Source organism: Eschrichtius robustus, chromosome 8, assembly GCF_028021215.1.
Source record: "Eschrichtius robustus isolate mEscRob2 chromosome 8, mEscRob2.pri, whole genome shotgun sequence".
Classification (NCBI taxonomy): Eukaryota; Metazoa; Chordata; class Mammalia; order Artiodactyla; family Eschrichtiidae; genus Eschrichtius; species Eschrichtius robustus.
This window is the reverse complement of record NC_090831.1, coordinates 70,796,025-70,814,805: the sequence shown is the minus strand read 5'-3', so window position 1 is coordinate 70,814,805 and position 18,781 is coordinate 70,796,025. Positions and strand designations below refer to the sequence as shown.

The 18,781-nt window shown below is 37.3% G+C and overlaps 1 protein-coding gene across 1 annotated transcript; it reads right to left on the bottom strand.

Moving 5' to 3' along the window:
- Positions 1–750: 750 nt before the first annotated feature.
- On the bottom strand, positions 751–13,338 carry PDK4 (pyruvate dehydrogenase kinase 4). The gene is made up of 11 exons (XM_068550622.1): positions 13,006–13,338; positions 11,873–12,014; positions 10,607–10,678; positions 9,662–9,846; positions 9,407–9,493; positions 8,880–8,957; positions 6,672–6,748; positions 4,779–4,877; positions 4,468–4,578; positions 4,168–4,281; positions 751–2,985 (listed from the first exon to the last, which is right to left on the bottom strand). The coding sequence occupies exons 1-11, from the start codon at positions 13,118–13,120 to the stop codon at positions 2,842–2,844; spliced, it is 1,224 nt and encodes a 407-aa protein (XP_068406723.1). The 5' UTR covers positions 13,121–13,338; the 3' UTR covers positions 751–2,841.
- Positions 13,339–18,781: the final 5,443 nt, after the last annotated feature.

Genomic DNA, 18,781 nt, shown 5'->3' with positions numbered 1-18,781 from the left:
AAGATTTTAGAATTTAGTTATGACAAACTTATTCCACTAATTTTATTTTATTCTAATTGCTTTTCTTTCTTCCCTCCTTCCCTTCTTTTCTTCCTTCCTCCATTCCTTTTTTATTTATTTTTTTGCAAAACTTTGCAATAAGGGCATTACGGAGGTAGGCAGAGAATGTTGTCTAACGATAAAGTAGGATTAAATTAGTAAAGAAAGACTGTGAAGATAGCAAAGATAAAACATGTCACCACTTAATTTAGTACTTCCTATCCTATTTCTACCCTACTATTTATTCAGATATTTAACCTAGAAATTGTTTGGGAACCTAAATTATCTAGGTAATTATTTTGATACTCCAATGTATTTGCTGTGTAAATACAGTCACTAAGTGAGACTCTTAAGTAAATTTACAAAAAAAAAAATGTAGAGAGTACATGCATTGGAAAAACAATTATTGAATTTATTCATGTAGATAAACACACATTGTACTATGTGTTATTGGAGCATAACCAAGAAAGCAAAGGAGAACCAGAAATTTCTGGAATGCTATAAAGTATCTTTTGTTTAAAAATTAAGATTTTAAGGTTTTTTTTTTTTTTAAAGGCTATACCCCATATGTAGCTAAATTAGACTTGGTGTAAAGTGAGGAAAAACTTTACCTCAAATTCTTCTTAGTACTTTCCATTAATTTGAGAAAAGAACTTTAAAAGATTACATCTACCATTATAATAAAAAATATTTATTATAAAAATTGTCACATTTCTCTGTACATAACCTTGACACAAAAACACAGTTTATACATTAATAATTTAAGTGGGCCTGAACATTCAGTTTCCATCCACTAGAATCCTAAAGTTCTTCCACAGATTTCACAAATACCAATGTGGACTATTTCTATTTTATAGAACTCCATTTACACAGTTGATGTTATTGAGATACCAACATTTCTTTTTCTCTTGTGTTTTAAAGATAGTTCACGTGTTTGAGTTAACTATTAATCAACTGCTTTAAATCTTTGGTAAATACAAGAATTTACATGCAAAAATGTTTAAATTTTTGAAAAGTCAAATAACCTATTGCAAATAGTTCTGTGTAATCAATAAATGCATGAGCCAGAGTCTCACCAGCAAGAAAAGTCACTTCCAGGACATCTGATGATAAAATCTGAAATCCACAACAAATAGTTTGAGGCTTCTATGGCCACTACCAGAAGCACCACAACACTAGGCCATAAGAAAATTAAACACAAATGTTAAATTCAACATATAGACAGTGCTGATTATTTTACAAAACTGGAAATGCTAGTTTTTTTCGATATCCCGGTTTAAAACAGCAATTTGACACAGAAGAGTTTATTATCTCATAAAAGCCTGTTATCTTGCAAGAGTGAGAGAACCATTTAAAGAAGCCATACCATTTTGAAAGACACCAGTTCATTCTCTTGCAAATAATTTATCCATGATAATATGGGTCATTTCTTGAAATAATTTGTGGGGAATAAAGCAAGATGCTTGCCTTCAACTTCCCTCTCTCCTTCCTTCCCATCTTTCTTCCCTCCCTTCCTTCCTTCCTACTTTCCTTTGTTTTTTCGTTTCTTCTCTAAAAGGAATGTGCTAGACTGCCCTGTCAACCTGCATATTATACTTGAACTCCCCCAAAGTTCCATATGCATTACAGCTTTCAGGCATTAGCTCTCATTCACAATGATTCACAAATGAAAGCATCAGCATCGATAGCATGATAACCTCTTACTTGCAGGCTATTTGTTAAAAATACTCTAAGAAGTATTTAAATTCTAATGTTCTTGAGCTATTTGTTAATTACAAATTTTTTATCAGACATGTTAATGGTGAAGTGTAGAGAATATAATTCAATATATAAAAAATACATCTCTTTAAACCTAGAAAATAGATGCCTTTGGATTACCACCACTGCAGTGTAGAGAACAGCCCTTCCTACTGAGTTAGGTCCTGAACGCATGATTTCTTTCCCTAACACTGGTTTTTCCAATCTACTTCTGTTTCATTTATAAACAAAGCAAGGTGAGATTTTGCTATCACTTTGGTAATTCTTCTCTCCCTCCAACCGCCAACCTCCTGAATTCAGTGCATATTTTAAAATTCAACCAAGACAAGACACCTGGCAATAAGTGTTCACTTCTTATTTGAGGTGTGAACAGGAAAAGCAGCATAATAAAGGCACTGTATTTATCAGAAGGGGCTTTCTTCTGAGTTTTTACATAGGCCCATGCCTTGGCTGCAACTTTGAATAAAATGTGTTGGCTCATTCCTCCTCATTCAAAGTAAATGTTATTTCAGTCACTGGCTTTTCATCTCTAGAGTGCATAGATATATATGAAATGTATGTTTACATACATTTCTAATCATATAGTATAAAATAAGCCCTAGTCCTTTGAATGACAGGAAAGTACTGGTACGTTGACACTTGATAATCCATAAATACCAATATCTTATAACATCAACCAGTGGCCTAAAATATCAGTCGTTGAAACTGCTAGCCTACATCTTCACTTCTCACTCTTTCCCATTCTTGTTGATAAAGAGATGTAAAACTGAGGCTTATTTCTTCTTCAGGATTTGATATAAACTCATACGTTATTCTAAGTTCAGAGAATAAAGAGCTGGCCAGCCATGAACTCCTGTAGTCCCGCATTGTGCTCACCTGGGTCACAGAAAGGAGCTTTCTTCCTCTTCACATCAGAGCTCTGATCAAGGAGTTTTTGTTGCTGTTGTTTGTTTTTGAGAAAACAAGAGTTCACACGCAAACATTCAGGAAGCAGCACTGGCATAGACCCACTTTGATCCCTTAAAGCGTCCTGAGGGTCCCTTCTCACACAGCCACTTTTTCCTTTGCCAGGTTCTTTGGTTCCTTGCTTGGGATACACCAGTCACCAGCCTCGCTGCTCGTCTGATAATGTTTGAAGGCTGATTTGTTAAAGACTGGGAGTGTTTCTACAGACTCAGAAGATAAAGCCTCAAAGAAGGGGGAGAAAAAATCAAAGAAATTATTCATCTCATAATTTGTACCTGAAGTGATTATTCAAAATAAATTCAGAGGTAAGTATTCAAACATTCAAATACATTCTTTTAATTGATTTAGTAATAAGAGCACACCAGAGTCCATGGTGTGCTAGGCACTGTATAAAATAAAACTGAAAAATAAATATTATCTGCACCCCATAGGGGCTGAAATAATATATAAACAGTTATAAATTAGGTAACAGTATTTGTGTTCAATAGTTACACATGTCCCTTGTTTGGATATTGCTGATGCCATAGAGTTGAATAGCAGTAGGCAAATAGGTTTTCCAGGCAAAACCTTTGTATGTGTGACAAAGTGAGAGTCCTAACCTGATACTATTGATCTATTAAAATCTGATACTATAAATCTATAATATGTTAACCTTTTCCAATACTTTGAAGACATTTTTACTATTTAAGAAATGAATAACTATTTCAGGTGTTCTAAGACCATGCGGCAAATGGTCCCATTTTCCCTTGCACAAAATGGGAGCCTAGAAGCTTAATGTTTTAGTTGTTAATAACTGTGAATATATTTTCATTTGAAATAGTTGGCAAATGATTAACAGCATCAGGACAGTGACCTTAACAAATAAATTGAGGCTTTATCAGAAATGGAAAAAACATGTACCAAATTTTAAAGTTTAAACAGGAAATGCCAGGCACCCCACTGACAGCTTCTGAGCAGTCAGCTTTCCTCTCCCTGGATTTCTAACAAGGTCAGCTTAAGGTCTTGAGTATCTTGATATCAGTTGTTTTCTAGGCTGAAATATTATTAGCATATATGTATTTCCCACAAGTCTAAGTAAAACAAAAGTATAGCTATTCTTACAGATGCCGATAGGATTTGCCTTAAAAAATTCAAATGAGCATCTCCTCACTCAGAAACTAATGCACTTCTTGGGAAACAATTTTGCTTCATTGAGGCAAGTAGCCTGGCCCACTTCCTTTTTGATACGTTACCACATTAAATATTATATAATATATCTACACATACCAAATAGAAAATATAATGACTTGTGGTCATTATTTGCACTAACTCAGTTTGGGTATTCACTGTGGAGCGTAGAACTCAGGGCTGTAAAAGAAGAGTCTTTTCAGAAATATGATTTTTTTTATTGGATTTAAAGGATACCTTTAAGTAGATGACAGCATCCGTTCCATATCCTGGCAAAGAGTAGAGATTTAGATCTCCTTGAAAGTACTTGGCATAGAGACGAGAAATTGGCAAGCCATAACCAAAACCAGCCTAGAAGGGAAAGATCAGTTATTGACAAAGTGGTGAACATGATCATAGGAATACAAAATGCTTTCTCATAACCCCCATGCCCAATTTAACTAAATTGATTAACTTGCCTAAATACTTCCTTGTAATCCTTGCTCTACATTTAGAAGTAGGCGGCTGGGATGAACTTAGCCATATAATTGGTCTTACCAAAGGAGCATTCCGGGAATTATCCATCACAGGCGTAGGTGCAGTAGAGTACGTGTAACTAAAGAGCCGGTCAATGATCCTCAGGGGAACACCACCTCCTCTATCTGAAATCTTAAACAAACAAACCAGTCATCAGAGCTACACATTAAAAACAATACGCATTTGTTTACATTAAAATGTCTTTCCTTCATTTAAAAGTCACCTGGTGTACATGACTTTGATCTATTGTTCAAAGCAGAGAGCTTTATTATTATTGACTCTTTTAAAAATTCTCTTAAGAAAGACTCAAAAGAAAAACAGAGAATGGTTACCTTAATTGTAAGATCTTCTTTTCCCAAGACAACAATCACCTCAATTGGTGTCAGGGAAGGCCAATTTTCCTGGTGTTCAACTGTGGCCCTCATTGCATTCTAAAGAAAACAAAACCGTAAGGAATTCAATGGCAGGAGGATGAGGGACAATAAATAACTGTTTTTTATGTTTAAAATAAAAGCAGCACAGAGGGTAATTCAAAGTTCTTATTTTATTTTTTTATTAGTAAAATAGCTCTGTAAATAGCCATTTATGATTGTGTCATGCAGGACGTATAATGAAAAATATTCATTTACCATGTAATATAGCTACTGGGAGTAATGTCTAATGGAAAAACAATTCTGCTACCTGTCAAGTTCTTATTTGTAAGCTTAATTTAAATGTAGAAATTGGTTTTTATAGTCCATTTCCTGGCTTTCTCTTTTCTGACTTTCCATTACATTTTACATCTAAGCACCAAAGACTATTACATAACAAATAAACAGTGAATCATTGAACCAATTTATTGGCTTTTATAAAATTTGCTGGGAAAAGGTTGTTACTATTTAAAAGGATAGTAAATAATTCTAAATTAAATTTCAATTTGCATTTGATTATCATCTTAACTTTTACCAATGATGGCAAAATAACTGTATGAGTTGGACCATTCAATTTAAAAGTAAATCAAATCAACAAAAAAGCATCTTTTGTCCCTTAACAGAGAAGAAGCTCAAACAAGTTTTCAGATAAGTAGATGAATCTCATACAGATAAAGTTTTGGTTTATTTTACCCATTTTCCTCTCTACCCTTCTTCTGATAGGTTATCTGCTTTCTGGTTTCTATATAATAATGTTAAGCTCTAAGCATTAGCTGAAGAGAAATAAAATAGATCAGAGGTTTGTAGTACAATCAATACCTCATTGCATTAACATTAGAATAAGTTAGGAAACAGTAGGTTCCGGGAAGAGTTACATCAGAATTAGAAGCGGATTTCACTTTTCTTGAAGACTTCCTCCTCTCCAGTCCAGGGGACTCTTAGGAACCATCACAAAGCTTCAAGTGTTTTTCTATCTTTTGGTGCAAGTATAGAGTTTCAGTTTGGGCTTAGAACCCGGCACAGGATTTGATTCTTAGTACCTGGCTGTCCCAGACCAGTAACATCCACATCCTCTAAGAGCTTGTTAGAAATGCAGATTCTCAGGTCAAGAGTGTCAAAATCTCTGGGACAGGCTTAAGCATCTGTGTTTTAAAAGCTCTCTAGGCGATGCAAACGCACACTAACGTCCGAGAAGCCCTACCCTACTGTTTTGCTATGAAAGCGTGGACCATGGATCAGCGGCATCACCTGTTAGCTTATTAGAAGTTCGTAACCTCAGGCCCAATCCCAGACCTACTGAAGCAGAGTCTGACTTTTAACAAAACCCCCAGGTGATTCATATGCACATTAAAGTAGATCACTGAAGGAACTGACTGTCCTTTGAGTATATTCTAGTCATAGGTTGGGACCCTGCCACCTCCAGTAATTCTGGACCTGAACCTCTGGATTTAGAGTTGGACCGGCCTATGGGGATGGAGATAACAAGGCCTCAGTCACTGAAGCATTCACCCCACGACCTTCCTTCATGAATGCATGAATGACTAGTGCTTTGTTGGACACCTGAAAAAATAATGGGAACAGGGAGCATTGAGATATAGTGAATCATATTGTGCATTCTCACATACATGTTGACGCTACAAGGAACTGCATGTACCCTTTCAAACATTAACTGTAGCTTCTTTCTGTTAGGACACAGAAGCATGCCTGGGAGAAGACAGTGAGGCTCCTGTTTAGTAGGGAACGATAAAGGAAATAAAAATGTAACCAGTTAACATTTAAAAAAAACAAAATTGCAATTATTGTGAAGTGTCTTACCTTGAATAGTTCAAAGAGCATATGATGAAGGTGAGACGAAACATACACAATATGAATTGGTTGGCCTGGAAATTTTCCTAGAAAAAATTAAGCTAATTTAGAATCGCTAAACAAATATTTCATTAAAATAAACTTTCATATCTATTTGATTAATATTTTAGATTTAAACAGAATTGGAATACTCCCCATCCTCCTCACTCTAAAATCCTTAGAAGCCTCCCTTTAAACAGTAAACACAACTGGCTTATGTTCAAAATGCTATTACAGTTGCTACCTTGTGCTCTATGATTAATTTTTGCAGTTCTCTACAAATGCATAAAGTCAGATAAATGTAAAACAAGGGTGCTCTAAATTAGATGACATGGATTAGTTATTTCTACTTTCAAAACTTTTGTACTGGACAATTGCAGAGTTAAAATTATATGCATCTTAAAAAAGAAGAAAAATGTAAGTCTACAGTATAACATCAAAATTGATGCTAGCTAGCTATAATTTTCATAATTTTAATGCATGGGAAAACAACACATCTGATTATTCTTTTTTTAAAATTAATTTATTTAATTTTTTGTCTGCATTGGGTCTTTGTTGCTGTGCGCAGGCTTTTCTCTAGCTGTGGAGAGCGGGGGCTACTCTTCGTTGTGGTGCGCGGGCTTCTCATTGAGGTGGCTTCTCTTGTGGAGCACGGGCTCTAGGCACGTGGGCTTCAGTAGTTGTGGTTCACGGGCTCTAGAGCGCAGGCTCAGTAGTTGTGGCACACGGGCTTAGTTGCTCCACGGCATGTGGGATCTTCCTGGACCAGGGCTCGAACCCATGTCCCCTGCATTGGCAGGTGGATTCTTAACCACTGTGCCACCAGGGAAGCCCCATCTGATTATTCTTGATTTTTAGCAACTAAACATAAAATCCCATAGGCTAAATATGCTTAAATTTCACCAAGAGGCTAAAGAAAACAGAAACAAAAACCTCGTAATACTCTGAAAAGAAAAATAAAAGTATTATTCTTTGGTGTTCCAGGCCTTGGCAAAGTTTGAATCAGAAAAACAAGGTCTGGCACAATTCCCTCCTTATTTCATCAAACAGTTCAAGCAGTTTATCTACAAGTATTATGCAACAATGCTGTTAATTCTTAAAAATATTTTTCAATCTTTATTTGTACTCCTACTTTTAGTTTAGCAATCCATTACATTTCCCTATCCCCAATCCATGAGTTAAGCTACTCTTAATTTGAGCAACTTGATTTTAATTCTCACCACCAACAAACATTGTTCCTGTATAACTATTACTTGAAAAAGATGTTTACTTTGAGTTGAAAGGAGGTTATTCCAATTTAAGTGTACTGTCTTGCTTTGAGAAGCAACTATGGGATAAGATAAAAATAGTGCCTTGCATTCATCCTGTAATTACTTCATTCAGTATGGTTAGACCTTATCCTTTTAGGTACCCTAGAGTTGAAGCTATTGAAGTATGCTCTGCTTCCAAAACAGTGATATATACTTATAGTGAAAATTTTAAAAGAAAAATTGGTAAGAACATTTAACATCTACCTTCTTAAATATTTAAGTGTACAATATAGTATTGTTAACTGTAGGAATGGTGTTGTACAGCAGATCTCTAGAACTTATTCATCTTGCATAACTGAAATTTTATACCCACTGAATAGCAACTCCCCATCTCTCTGCTTCCTTCAGCCTCTGGCAACCACCATTCTACTCTCCTCTTCTATGAGCTTGACTATTTTTGATACCTCATATAAGTGCAATCACATAGTATATGTCCTTCTATGACTGGCTTCTTTCTTATAGTGCAATTTAAAGTGTTTTTGTTTTCAGATCTGATAAGTAACCTCTTTAGGAGCGTATCTCCACTACCAAGTGGTTCCTCCTAATCTGACCTCCTTATTCCTGTATTCTGTAGTAAGCAATCTTTCTTTGATCAAAGATATTGGAACTTAGCTGCTACTCTAAATCCTAAATTATCTGTTCAAACCATTCTTCTTATGAATTTTCATTAGCAACTGAATATACTCAATTGCAACTTTCCAGTTGAGATAAAGAGAACCTTGGCTTCAAAAAAAAATGTGTACAAATTCTAGGCAAGTTCAGAAGGCAAAAAATGAACATGGACATTGCTTTGTATTTACAAGAAGTAATCATACTGGGAGAACACTGAATTTTCCATAGATAAAAATATATTTAATTTATAGCTTACCATTCACTTGTGTGAGCTTTAATTCTGGAGATGTTAAATAATACTGATTACAAAGCATCTTGGAACACTCAAAGGCATCTGGAATGGAAGGGTTTTTTTCCATAATGATTAAGTGAATTTATGCCAAGTAAAATTTTCAAGTGATCTTCAGTGTATACACTACCCTTAATCCAAAATATTCATTAGAGTACAGGTTTATGTGTATGGAAAAATAAATTTTTAATATTTTATTGAAGAAAAAAATGAACACAGTGTTTAAGTTATAGCTGTTGCTATAGGAATATGTGCACTTCAGATATCAAATATATGAGAATATGGCACATTAGCTATTGATGTTTGGCTTTTTTATAATATTATAAGTGAATATTTAAACACTTGACTCTCAAAAACAAAGGACCTTCATTACAGTATTTATAAAAACATAAATGGAGCACTCTGAATAGTAATTCAGAGTCACTTCAACAGTAAATATGTCAATCAGATAATGTACATTTTCAATAAGGGAAATGCAGGAACCTAGAAATTACCTTGGACCACTGCTGCCACATCACAGTTTGGATCAATGCTTCCAATGTGGCTTGGGTTTCCTGTCTGTAAGTCACTAAATATAAGGACTGTTGAAAAACAAAAACAAAGAATACTGTTATAAAAATCAGGATAATAATGATTAGAACTACCTCTGAGAAAGAATGTGATCCACCAAGTAGTGAAATATCTACTTAGAGTATGGCTTATATTCTACACCCATCTATATATGTCATGACCATGATGAACGAACTTACTGTGCTGGTTCATCAGCATCCGGGTAGAAATACGGTTCATGTAAAATCGATCCAAGAAATACTGAAGATTTTGATTGGTGGTTGGGTCAACTGTACAGGCATCTTTATACTCTAGGATTCCTTGTGCCATTGTAGGAACTACATTATGGTGTCTATTTCGAACTTTGATGAGAGTATCTACAAAACTAAGCCAAAACACATTTATGGTTAGTAGAAGTTCAAATAAGTTTCATTAATTTATATTTCTTAGATTACTTCAAAGAAGGTAAAGCCTTTCTCAAGTACCCATCCAAACAAATCAAATCATACAATGTTTGGATGAAGCTTTATTAAGACTCTCACTACAGATTCTTTGACTACAGTAGAGGAGATAGCTTCATAAACAGATTTATTTTGCTTTTAGCTTACATGTAAAGTATCAGCTCTGTGACTGGTATGTTCATTCCAGTTGTTCACTAAGCTTTCTCTTTAAAAAAATAATTTAAAAAATAAGTAAATATTAAAGATGGCTCTAGAATGCCATTGTGAAAAAAACTTCAAATTTCTTGTAAGATTTAGAAAAGATTCTTATTTCTCATTCTTATAGCTAGAAACTGTCAATTACTCTGAAAAAAAATGTATACTCTACAATGACACCAACGTGCATTGATATTATGTAACAGTAAATCCTTCTATAAATCTAATCATCATACTAAATTTAGAGTAAAAATAGATTTCCTTTTTTTAAAAAGGCCTCTACACTTTTCATCCTCAGCATCATTTCCAATGCCATAATTCTCTATTGCTTTTAAAAAACCAACAAGCCAAAACTTGTCATTTGTAAGGGAGTAGTTATTTATTATTCAGGATACTATTATAAATTATCCTTTAAGTGAGGTCTTAAAAAAATCTAATGTTTAGAAATAGTCAAAGTTTTAGACATTTATTCTAATGCATAAAACTCACTCTGATAATGTTTTCTGGTCCTTTGGGCTTTTCTCGTGGAATTCCACCAACTCCATCAGGCTCTGGATATACCTGTAAAGCGACAGGTGTGCTTTAAGTTTTAAAATTGAATAGTCACTTACAAGTGGTTGAAAACAGATTGCTTTTTTCCAAATGATTTGAAGAGAGAACGTATTATGTTTAAAATTAAAACTTTCCTCCAAGACATTTGGAAAACATGTCTTAGAAAAAAGAAAGCTACAAATTTAACCCTCAACTTTCTAACTAAAAATTTATGTTTAACTATCCTAGATCACTATTCAGTTTTCTGTTTTGTTTGTCAAATGTCTTTATTTTTATAGCAAAAGCATTTAGAAATGACTTTTACAGAAAGGCTTCATATTTTTTTCCTCCTGTGTTCATTCACAGGTGAATAGAAGTCTTGAAAGCAGCAGTAAATACTATGGATTGAATATGTTTCAGATTGCAATTGTTTAATGGGTGCATAATACATATATTTCTTAAATCAACAAACAAAAAGTTGTACAGTCAGTGGGTTAGGGTGAAGGTCTGGTGCATATCTGCCTCAGTGCATAACCTGGCTCTGTTCTCTGAAAATCTGCTCCTTTGGTTTACCTACCCTCTCTAAGTCAGTATCCTTATATGCAAAAGGAGATAATTACACTGAGTGCTGGCTGTGTGCCTGGTACTGTTCTAAGTGCTTTTAAAATGGATTACCTCATTTAATTACACTCAAATATCCCTTTGAGACATATACTTTATTCTCCTCAATAATAGATGGGGGAATTGAGGCCTAGAGATAAGACACTAGGCAAGGATTCCACAACTAGGAAAAGAGGAAGGCATGATTTGATCCCGGGCCTGCTTTGTTAATTGGTTTGTAAGTAACAAAGATTAGGCCCTCTCTAAATAGTAGTCATTTGTATCTATTTCTAGGGCAGGATTCTTTTTGTAATATCAAACTGTCTTTTATTATTTTAAATACAAACTAATATTGTAACTGTCAATTATTTTTCATATTGTCTTCTAAAATAAAAATTATATTGTGACAGTATCTACTTTTTCAGGGTAAAAATGTCTGTTTATAGCTTTATAACTGCCCTTATGATAACTTACCCTAAATTAATAGAAAATTCTTTACATCTTTCAAAATATTTAAGCTTCAGACCACCTGTTTTCCAATTATGATGTCAATATATTGTAAGAATTCATACTCAGATAACTATCTTAAAACTAGAGATTGTTTCAGAATGTTTCACCACTTACCAGCTTTTAACTAATTGCACTGAAGAGGTATTTACTAATCCATCAGGGAGGATATAAATTTCCTTCAGGATATTGGCTAGCCTCACAGGCAACTCTTGTCTCAAAAACACAAAAGAGGTTCTTTCACATGCGTTTTCTGAACCTGTAATAAACAGCATTTGTTTAGTTTTTGGAAAAAAGTATATCTAAATTATATATTTGAGTAGCATTAACTATCTAATATTGAACACACATATATATATTACAAAATTATATTTCACTCTCAGTTGGGTAACTGCTTGTAGATACTTTAAGAGTAAGCATCTTCTTCTTTATTGTCTTTTGTCTTTCTTTCTTTTTTAAAAAGTGACCAAATATGAGAATTAGTGTTTTCTCTTTTGATGAGGATTCACTTCCAAGAAGTCATAATATCCCAAGGCTCTTAGTATTCATAAAAGAATGCAGGATTTAGTCAAATCACAATGTCAGGGAGACAACATCATTCACAGAGTTCTAGATATGAAACTGTGGTGAGGGGAAAAGGGGTGGGGTGGGAGTCCTGATGTTTCCAGACTAGTGATAAATAATACCACATTTAAATCCTTGAAATTTTCTTTATAAGATTTCTGCAGAAAGTTTGTAAATATTTTCAGCAGTAATGCAAATATATAGATAACGATAAAGCTAAAGAGACAAAGAAATTTGTTAGGAATACAGAGAGATGAACCCTGTGGAGGGGTGGAGGGTGGCTAAAGGATAAAATCTCAGTTAATTCAAAGCTACTTTATAATATTAGGAATGTTCTCCAAGAAGTACTATGCAGTGAAGGAGGGGATGAAGTTTCCACTTCATTGTTAAATGGTGACTGAAAGCAAAAAGTATTTTGACAGAAAACTTTGGACAGAAAAGAAGAGGAAAGATGAGCTCAAACCATCCAGCACCAGCGGGGCTGCAAGTGGCGCTGACCTGCAGGCACAAACTGTCAGGAAGAAGGCAGATCTAAGAAAGGCAAGGTGTGCTGGCTTCGAGGTTCCAGGGTTCAGCAGGAAAGCGGACCCCAGGTGTTTTAAGTAATGAGTCCAGCCCTCCCTACACCGGGTCTGAAAGTTAAGGCAGCTCCCCAGTCCCCGCCCGGGCCCTACGTCCCCGCTCACCGAAATCCAGCAGCTGCTTCATGGACAGCGGGAACGGGCTGTAGCGCGAGAAATGCTCGACCTCGCGGGGTACCACGGAGCCGGCGCTGCGCATCACGAAGCGTGTCGCCTTCATCTTGATGCCCACCGTTCCTGGCACGAGCTGGGGCTGGTGTGTGGGGTGAAGGCTGCGGGGAGCAGGACCTGGGGCCTTAGAAGGGGCGGGGCGCGTTCGGATGGGGAGAGCAGGTGGCTGGCGGGCTCGTGCTCCCCGGCCTGGGCTGAGGTTCGGGGGTGCTTCGCGGTGGAGGAATCGGGTAGTGACGCGATGGAGCAGTAGGTAGCTTGAGACTCAAGTTCGTGTCCAGTCACCACCCGCCGCCTCCCGAGGTTTTATTTGTTTCCCTGCCCCCCGCCCCCCGCATCCCCCGCCCGCGAAGCTCCAACCGGGAGGAGCCACTGGAACTGGGAGAGCTTCCTGAGCTTGGAGCCGCGCCCGTCAGCTCAGATAAAGAACTTTGGGCCCCGCTTCCAGGACGCGGAGGCCTGGCGCCCGAAGCTGTGAGGGGTAAGGGGACAGCAGGAAGCCAAAGCGGCAGTCAGGAGGTTCGTGGGCTCAAGATCAGCCACTTGGGACAGGACCCCCGATAGCGTGGGCTGGGGCCAGCCCAGACTCGACCTTGTTTACAAGTGAGAGGCTGTCTCAATGTCACGCATTCCAAGCCAGAAGCTATTTCCAAGAATCTGGGCTCGGAGATGTCATTGGTCCTTGCTCGGTGCGGGGCTTTTACAGTAGCTAATCAGCTGCGTCCAAAAGTATGGGCTTCTCTGCCATTGGACAGCGAAAAGAATAAACAGCCTAGCGTTCTTACAGCGTTTTCTCCATCGGTGAATAGCGCAAGTCGGGAACTGGAAGTTCCTTTTGCTGGGACTTGAGGAGCAGCCCAAAGTACGTTTACTTTTTCTTGTGGCGATAAAAAGCCATCAATTTGTTTCCTTCCAGTAATACATTCCCTCCATTAGGCTTAACTCTTTTAATTAAAAACAAGATTTAAAAGGGAGTAATTTCTCAGTTTGACTCTTTTTTTTTTTCTCCAGAGAATTTGCTCACTCTGTCCTCTTGTATGAAATGTCCTTTATCCAAATCTTTGCTTAAGACATTATTTTATACCAGTAAATGTCCAGCACAAACTATGTGCTGCAAGATATCTTTCCTGGTTGCCTCTCCCTGCTCTTTCTTCCAAATATGGCTTTTGTCACTTATGACATTATATTGTAGCTATTTATGTTCTTGTTTTGTCCCTTTCTGAACCCTCTCCCCTGAAAGAGATCAGGTTTGGGACCATGTCTGATGCATCTTTCTGATTTCTACTCTGCTTTGTTGCTACTCAAGCTTAGACAGTTGTGGAAACATGGGGAAAGTTCCAAATTGCATCTCCACTTGGAGATAGGTTTTGATACCACTATGATTTATATCTTTGTATTCTGAATCCTTTTTTACATATGTGCATAGCTCCATGAAACAACAACAACAACAAAAATGTTCAAGAAGTCAAAAGACTAAAACTCTCTCTGATGAAGCAATTTAAGGTAAAAACATCCCTTCCTTTTTCTTTAATACATCCTAAGAACAGAAGTAAAAGAAAAGCATTCATTTGCTTTTCTTACCCTGTGTGTGGGATCTGGAATAGGCAAAAATATAGATTACAGAGAATTCTACTCTTTAATCTGCAGAGGAAAGGCAATGGAAATGATGCATTATAAGCAGGTTTAATTTAGGAAAGTCCCATTGATCACTTGACCTGACTTCCCCTGCAGTACTCCCATATGTAGGGTGGGGTGATTAAAGATCAGGTGAAGTCATATGATGTTCACAGAGATGGCTAAGGGCTAAATGTGAACCAAGGTCACCAAACTTTTGTGTGCATGTCATCACATCCAGCAATATTTACCAGGTTATTCTCACAGTACATTACATTCCTCTCTGTCATTTGTCTATGACAGGAACTGTTGTTTTGAATGGCAACAGTTATGGTAACTGGGCTGGGATAGACAGGTCAAGTTCTGTACCCAGTTGGCTAAGGTGCTATGTATTACCGTGATTAGAATGTGACCTGGAAAGAGAGTTGCATTTCTATTCTCAGGCTGACCTCAGAACTTGGAGGTGATCCAGTTGCTATAAAAGTAAAGGAAAGGGAATTATTTAGGAGCAATGGGTATGGACAAATCTGCACATTCATTTGAGTAAAGGGTAGAGCTTCAAGAGTGCAAGTCACACTTTTGCCAAAGGACTGGACATGTCCAATGGAACAAAATGCATCAAGACCCTAAAGAGAAGCCCATTCAACTTTTCCACCTCTAGGAGCATATTCCAAGGAAGCAATTAAAAATATACATAACAGGAACTTCAGAAACCATGATGGAAAGATGAACAGATTTGACTACAGAATATTTAAAGTTAAAAAAATGAACAGCATACTTGGAGAAAATATTTTCAAAGTATATAACAGACAAATGATTTTTTAAGAAATGGCTATTTCAACACAGAACAAAATAGACATGATCTGTTCCCTCATGGAGATTTTAGACTTGTGGGGGAAACAGGCATTACAAAAGCAAATGGACAATGAGGGTTATGAAGAAAATTCATATGAAGAATATAATTGGCTGTAACTACCTTAGATTTGTGGGCAAGGAAGGTCTCTCTGAGAAAGTAACAATGATAAGAGATGGAGCAGCCTTCCATTGGGGCATGAGAAGGGACTACTGGTGAAAGCATGTTGGTGAAGAGATTGAGGAAAGCAAGGCCTAAATCAGTATTTGGTCTCTGATGTTTCTTATAACTGGTGCTTTTAGAGGAGGCTAGGTATCAGGAGTTGGACTGGATGCATTGGGGGCCGCAAAACCATTTTCTCTCAAGTATCTCAGACTAATAATAGTGGGTGATAGAAAACAATGGTCAATTTTTTTTTTTAATTTATGGGACTTTTATTTAATCCCCAGAGCAAAAAAATTACAATCAATGCACTAGAAAACAGTTCATAAAAGAGATTTGATCAGTGTGTCAAGTTGGTGGGGACGTTAGCAGTGCTCAGGCGTGTTTGGAGGAGGAGCTGTGTTGGAGGTCAGGGAATGCTTTCTCTCAGGGCTGGCTTTTGAGACAACCTTAGAAGGATGAGGAAGTTTTTGGCAAATTACTGGTAGACAGTGTGGAAGGATGTCTAAGCCAGAGAAAAAGCACAGATGTACACGCTAGGGATATAGTAGAGAAATAATGACTAGTTTACCAAAGTGGGGAGGAAATGCAAGATTGGGTTATATCATGAAAGCCTTAAATGCTGGTATGAGGACTTTGCTATTCCTGGAGTAGGCAACATGGAACTGTTGAAGTCTTTTAGGCAACAAGCAATGTGCTCCCTGCACAAATTTGTCAGCAGCTAAACAATTCAATGCAAGTAAACTTCACTGACCATCTATTATGTACCAGGCACTATGATAGGTGCTGGGGACGTAAAAATGAGAATGGCATAGTTCCTTTCTTCAAGGATTAGAGAAAGACATGTAAATACAGTAAGTCCCCTACATACGAACAAGTACCGTTCTAAGAGCACGTTCCTAAGTCCAATTTGTTGGTAAGTCCAAAAAAGTTAGCCTAGGTACCCAACTAACACAATCGTCTATATAGTATTGTACTGTAATAGGTTTATAATACTTTTCACACAAATAACATAAACAAACAAACACAAAAAATAAAACAGTTTCAATCTTACAGTACAGTACCTTGAAAAGTACAGTAGTACAGTACAGCAGCTGGCACACAGGGGCTGCCATCGCGTGAACAGGCAAGAAGAGTTACTGACTGGAGGAGGGAGAGGACGTGGGAGATGGTAGAGCTGAAGGATTGTCAGCAATAGGAGACGGAGGGCAAGCTGCGATTTCACTCATGCCTGGCGTGATTGGACATGCGAACGCACATTTGCATCTTTGAAAGTTTGCAACTTGAAGGTTCATATGTAGGGGACTTACTGAATCTAAAGAAAAAATAGCCTGTTGCATATAAAGTATGTGTTGGAGTTGGGGGAAGAGCAAGCAGTCAGCAAAGATTTTCCTAGAAGAGGTGACACATCTGAGTTATAAAGGTAAAATAGAAGTTCACAGGTAAAGAGGAAAGATATTGGGGCAATGGAGAAAGGAAATGAGAAGGGCCATTTTGTTGGTAAAATCTCTAGGCTCTGTCAAATCTGAGAAGGAAGAATGAAAAAAACGTTCTCTGATGTTCTAAGCCTGTGCTACTGGGAGGGGATGATTTCAACAATAGAAGCAAGAAGTCAGAAGGGTCAGGAGGAAAGGATAGGTTGACTGAGGAGAAGGGAACACAAATGATGAATTTGGGAACACTTTGAGTTAACGAGAAACCACTGGGGAAACAGCCGCGGCTGTAATTACTGGCGAAGGGAAGATGAGAACTCAAAGGCTATTAAGCCACTGCAGAGAAGTGAAGGTAGGTGAGTAAGAGCCTCTCCCCACTTTCTTTACACAAGGCTCCCCTCTACTATTAGCCTACAGCCATGTCTCACTTTTTTCTGTGCACAATATTTCCTTCTGGAGCAGTCCTTGGTTTCATTCTTGGCCTCCCTACACTTATCAAGGTCAAAATCCCTCCCTTCACTAAAGCAACACCGAAGCAAAAGCATTCTTCTTCTTCTTTTTTTTTTTTCATCTGTAGCTCCAATGTTATCAGAAAAAAAGCAAGTGAATCCTGAAGCTAACACATCTTGACTTTACACAGGAAAACACGAAGAATTTTGCCTCAGCTCCAAATACAGGCTTAGAGTTCATTTCCCCCCAGAAATTTCTCAGTTGTGTTTAATGTTTGCATTTACAAAAAAATAAGAGAAGGTGAGCAAAGGAAATAAAAATTTAACTAAAGAGAAAAACAAACATGTGGAAACATTCTGAGACTAATGAATGAGTAGGAAAATAAAAAGTAATAAGATGAGACATCATTGTTCTACCATCAGGCTGGCAAATAACAGAAAATGCTGATAACATCTGATGTTGGCAAGTCCTGGGGAACTGAACGCTCTCCTGTGCTATTTGTGGAAGTGTAAAATTGGCAATATTTTTTGGAAGGCAATTGGCAGAATCTATAAAAATTTTAAGGCGAGTTACCTCTGTTTCAGCCATTCCACTTCTAGAAACTTATCCTACAGTTTTACTAACAGAAAGCATAAAGATTAATGTATGAGATTGTTCATTGCAGTTTACCTGTAAGAACAAAAATTTGAAAACAAATCAACTTGTCTACTCATGGGGGAATGGATAAATAAATAACACCCATGAACTAAAATACTTGCTGTTAGTTGCAAGGTGTGCAGTTAGCTGACAGCATTCAGCTGCAGCACCTCTGGGATCCACATAGTATAGGAATCAATGCCACACTTTTCCCCTGTAAGCCCCTGTGATGGATAAGCACCTAGGGCTGGCCATTTCTCCTCAATATGGGACTTTGCTAATGGGAATCCTTTGCTCTGAGGACCTCTCAGGGTTGGCCGAGGTTTTGTCAGACTTGCATCATGGTCTGAGTCTGTCCCTGCTCAGTTCTGCTTCCCATGTCCCCTTTTCTTTCACAAGTGTCATATATGCACCACAATCTAAAAACTTTCCCTACCCAGTACTGCTTCCTCCCCCTTAGCCTTTCACAGGCTACCCATCAGCCAGCCCAGCTGGGGGTGCTGGAGCAAACATTTCCCATTAGAAGAGTCCTAGAGATAGAATAATTTCTCTGGTCCTTGAG

Excerpts from the sequence above, each read along its gene's own strand:
- PDK4 (XM_068550622.1), bottom strand. The coding sequence starts at position 13,120 with ATGAAGGCGACACGCTTCGTGATGCGCAGCGCCGGCTCCGTGGTACCC. Across the intron at positions 4,878-6,671 it reads TGCTCTTTGAACTATTCAAG|AATGCAATGAGGGCCACAGT; the intron begins GTAAGACACTTC and ends TGTTTTCTTTAG. Across the intron at positions 4,579-4,778 it reads AAGAAGATCTTACAATTAAG|ATTTCAGATAGAGGAGGTGG; the intron begins GTAACCATTCTC and ends TGTTTGTTTAAG.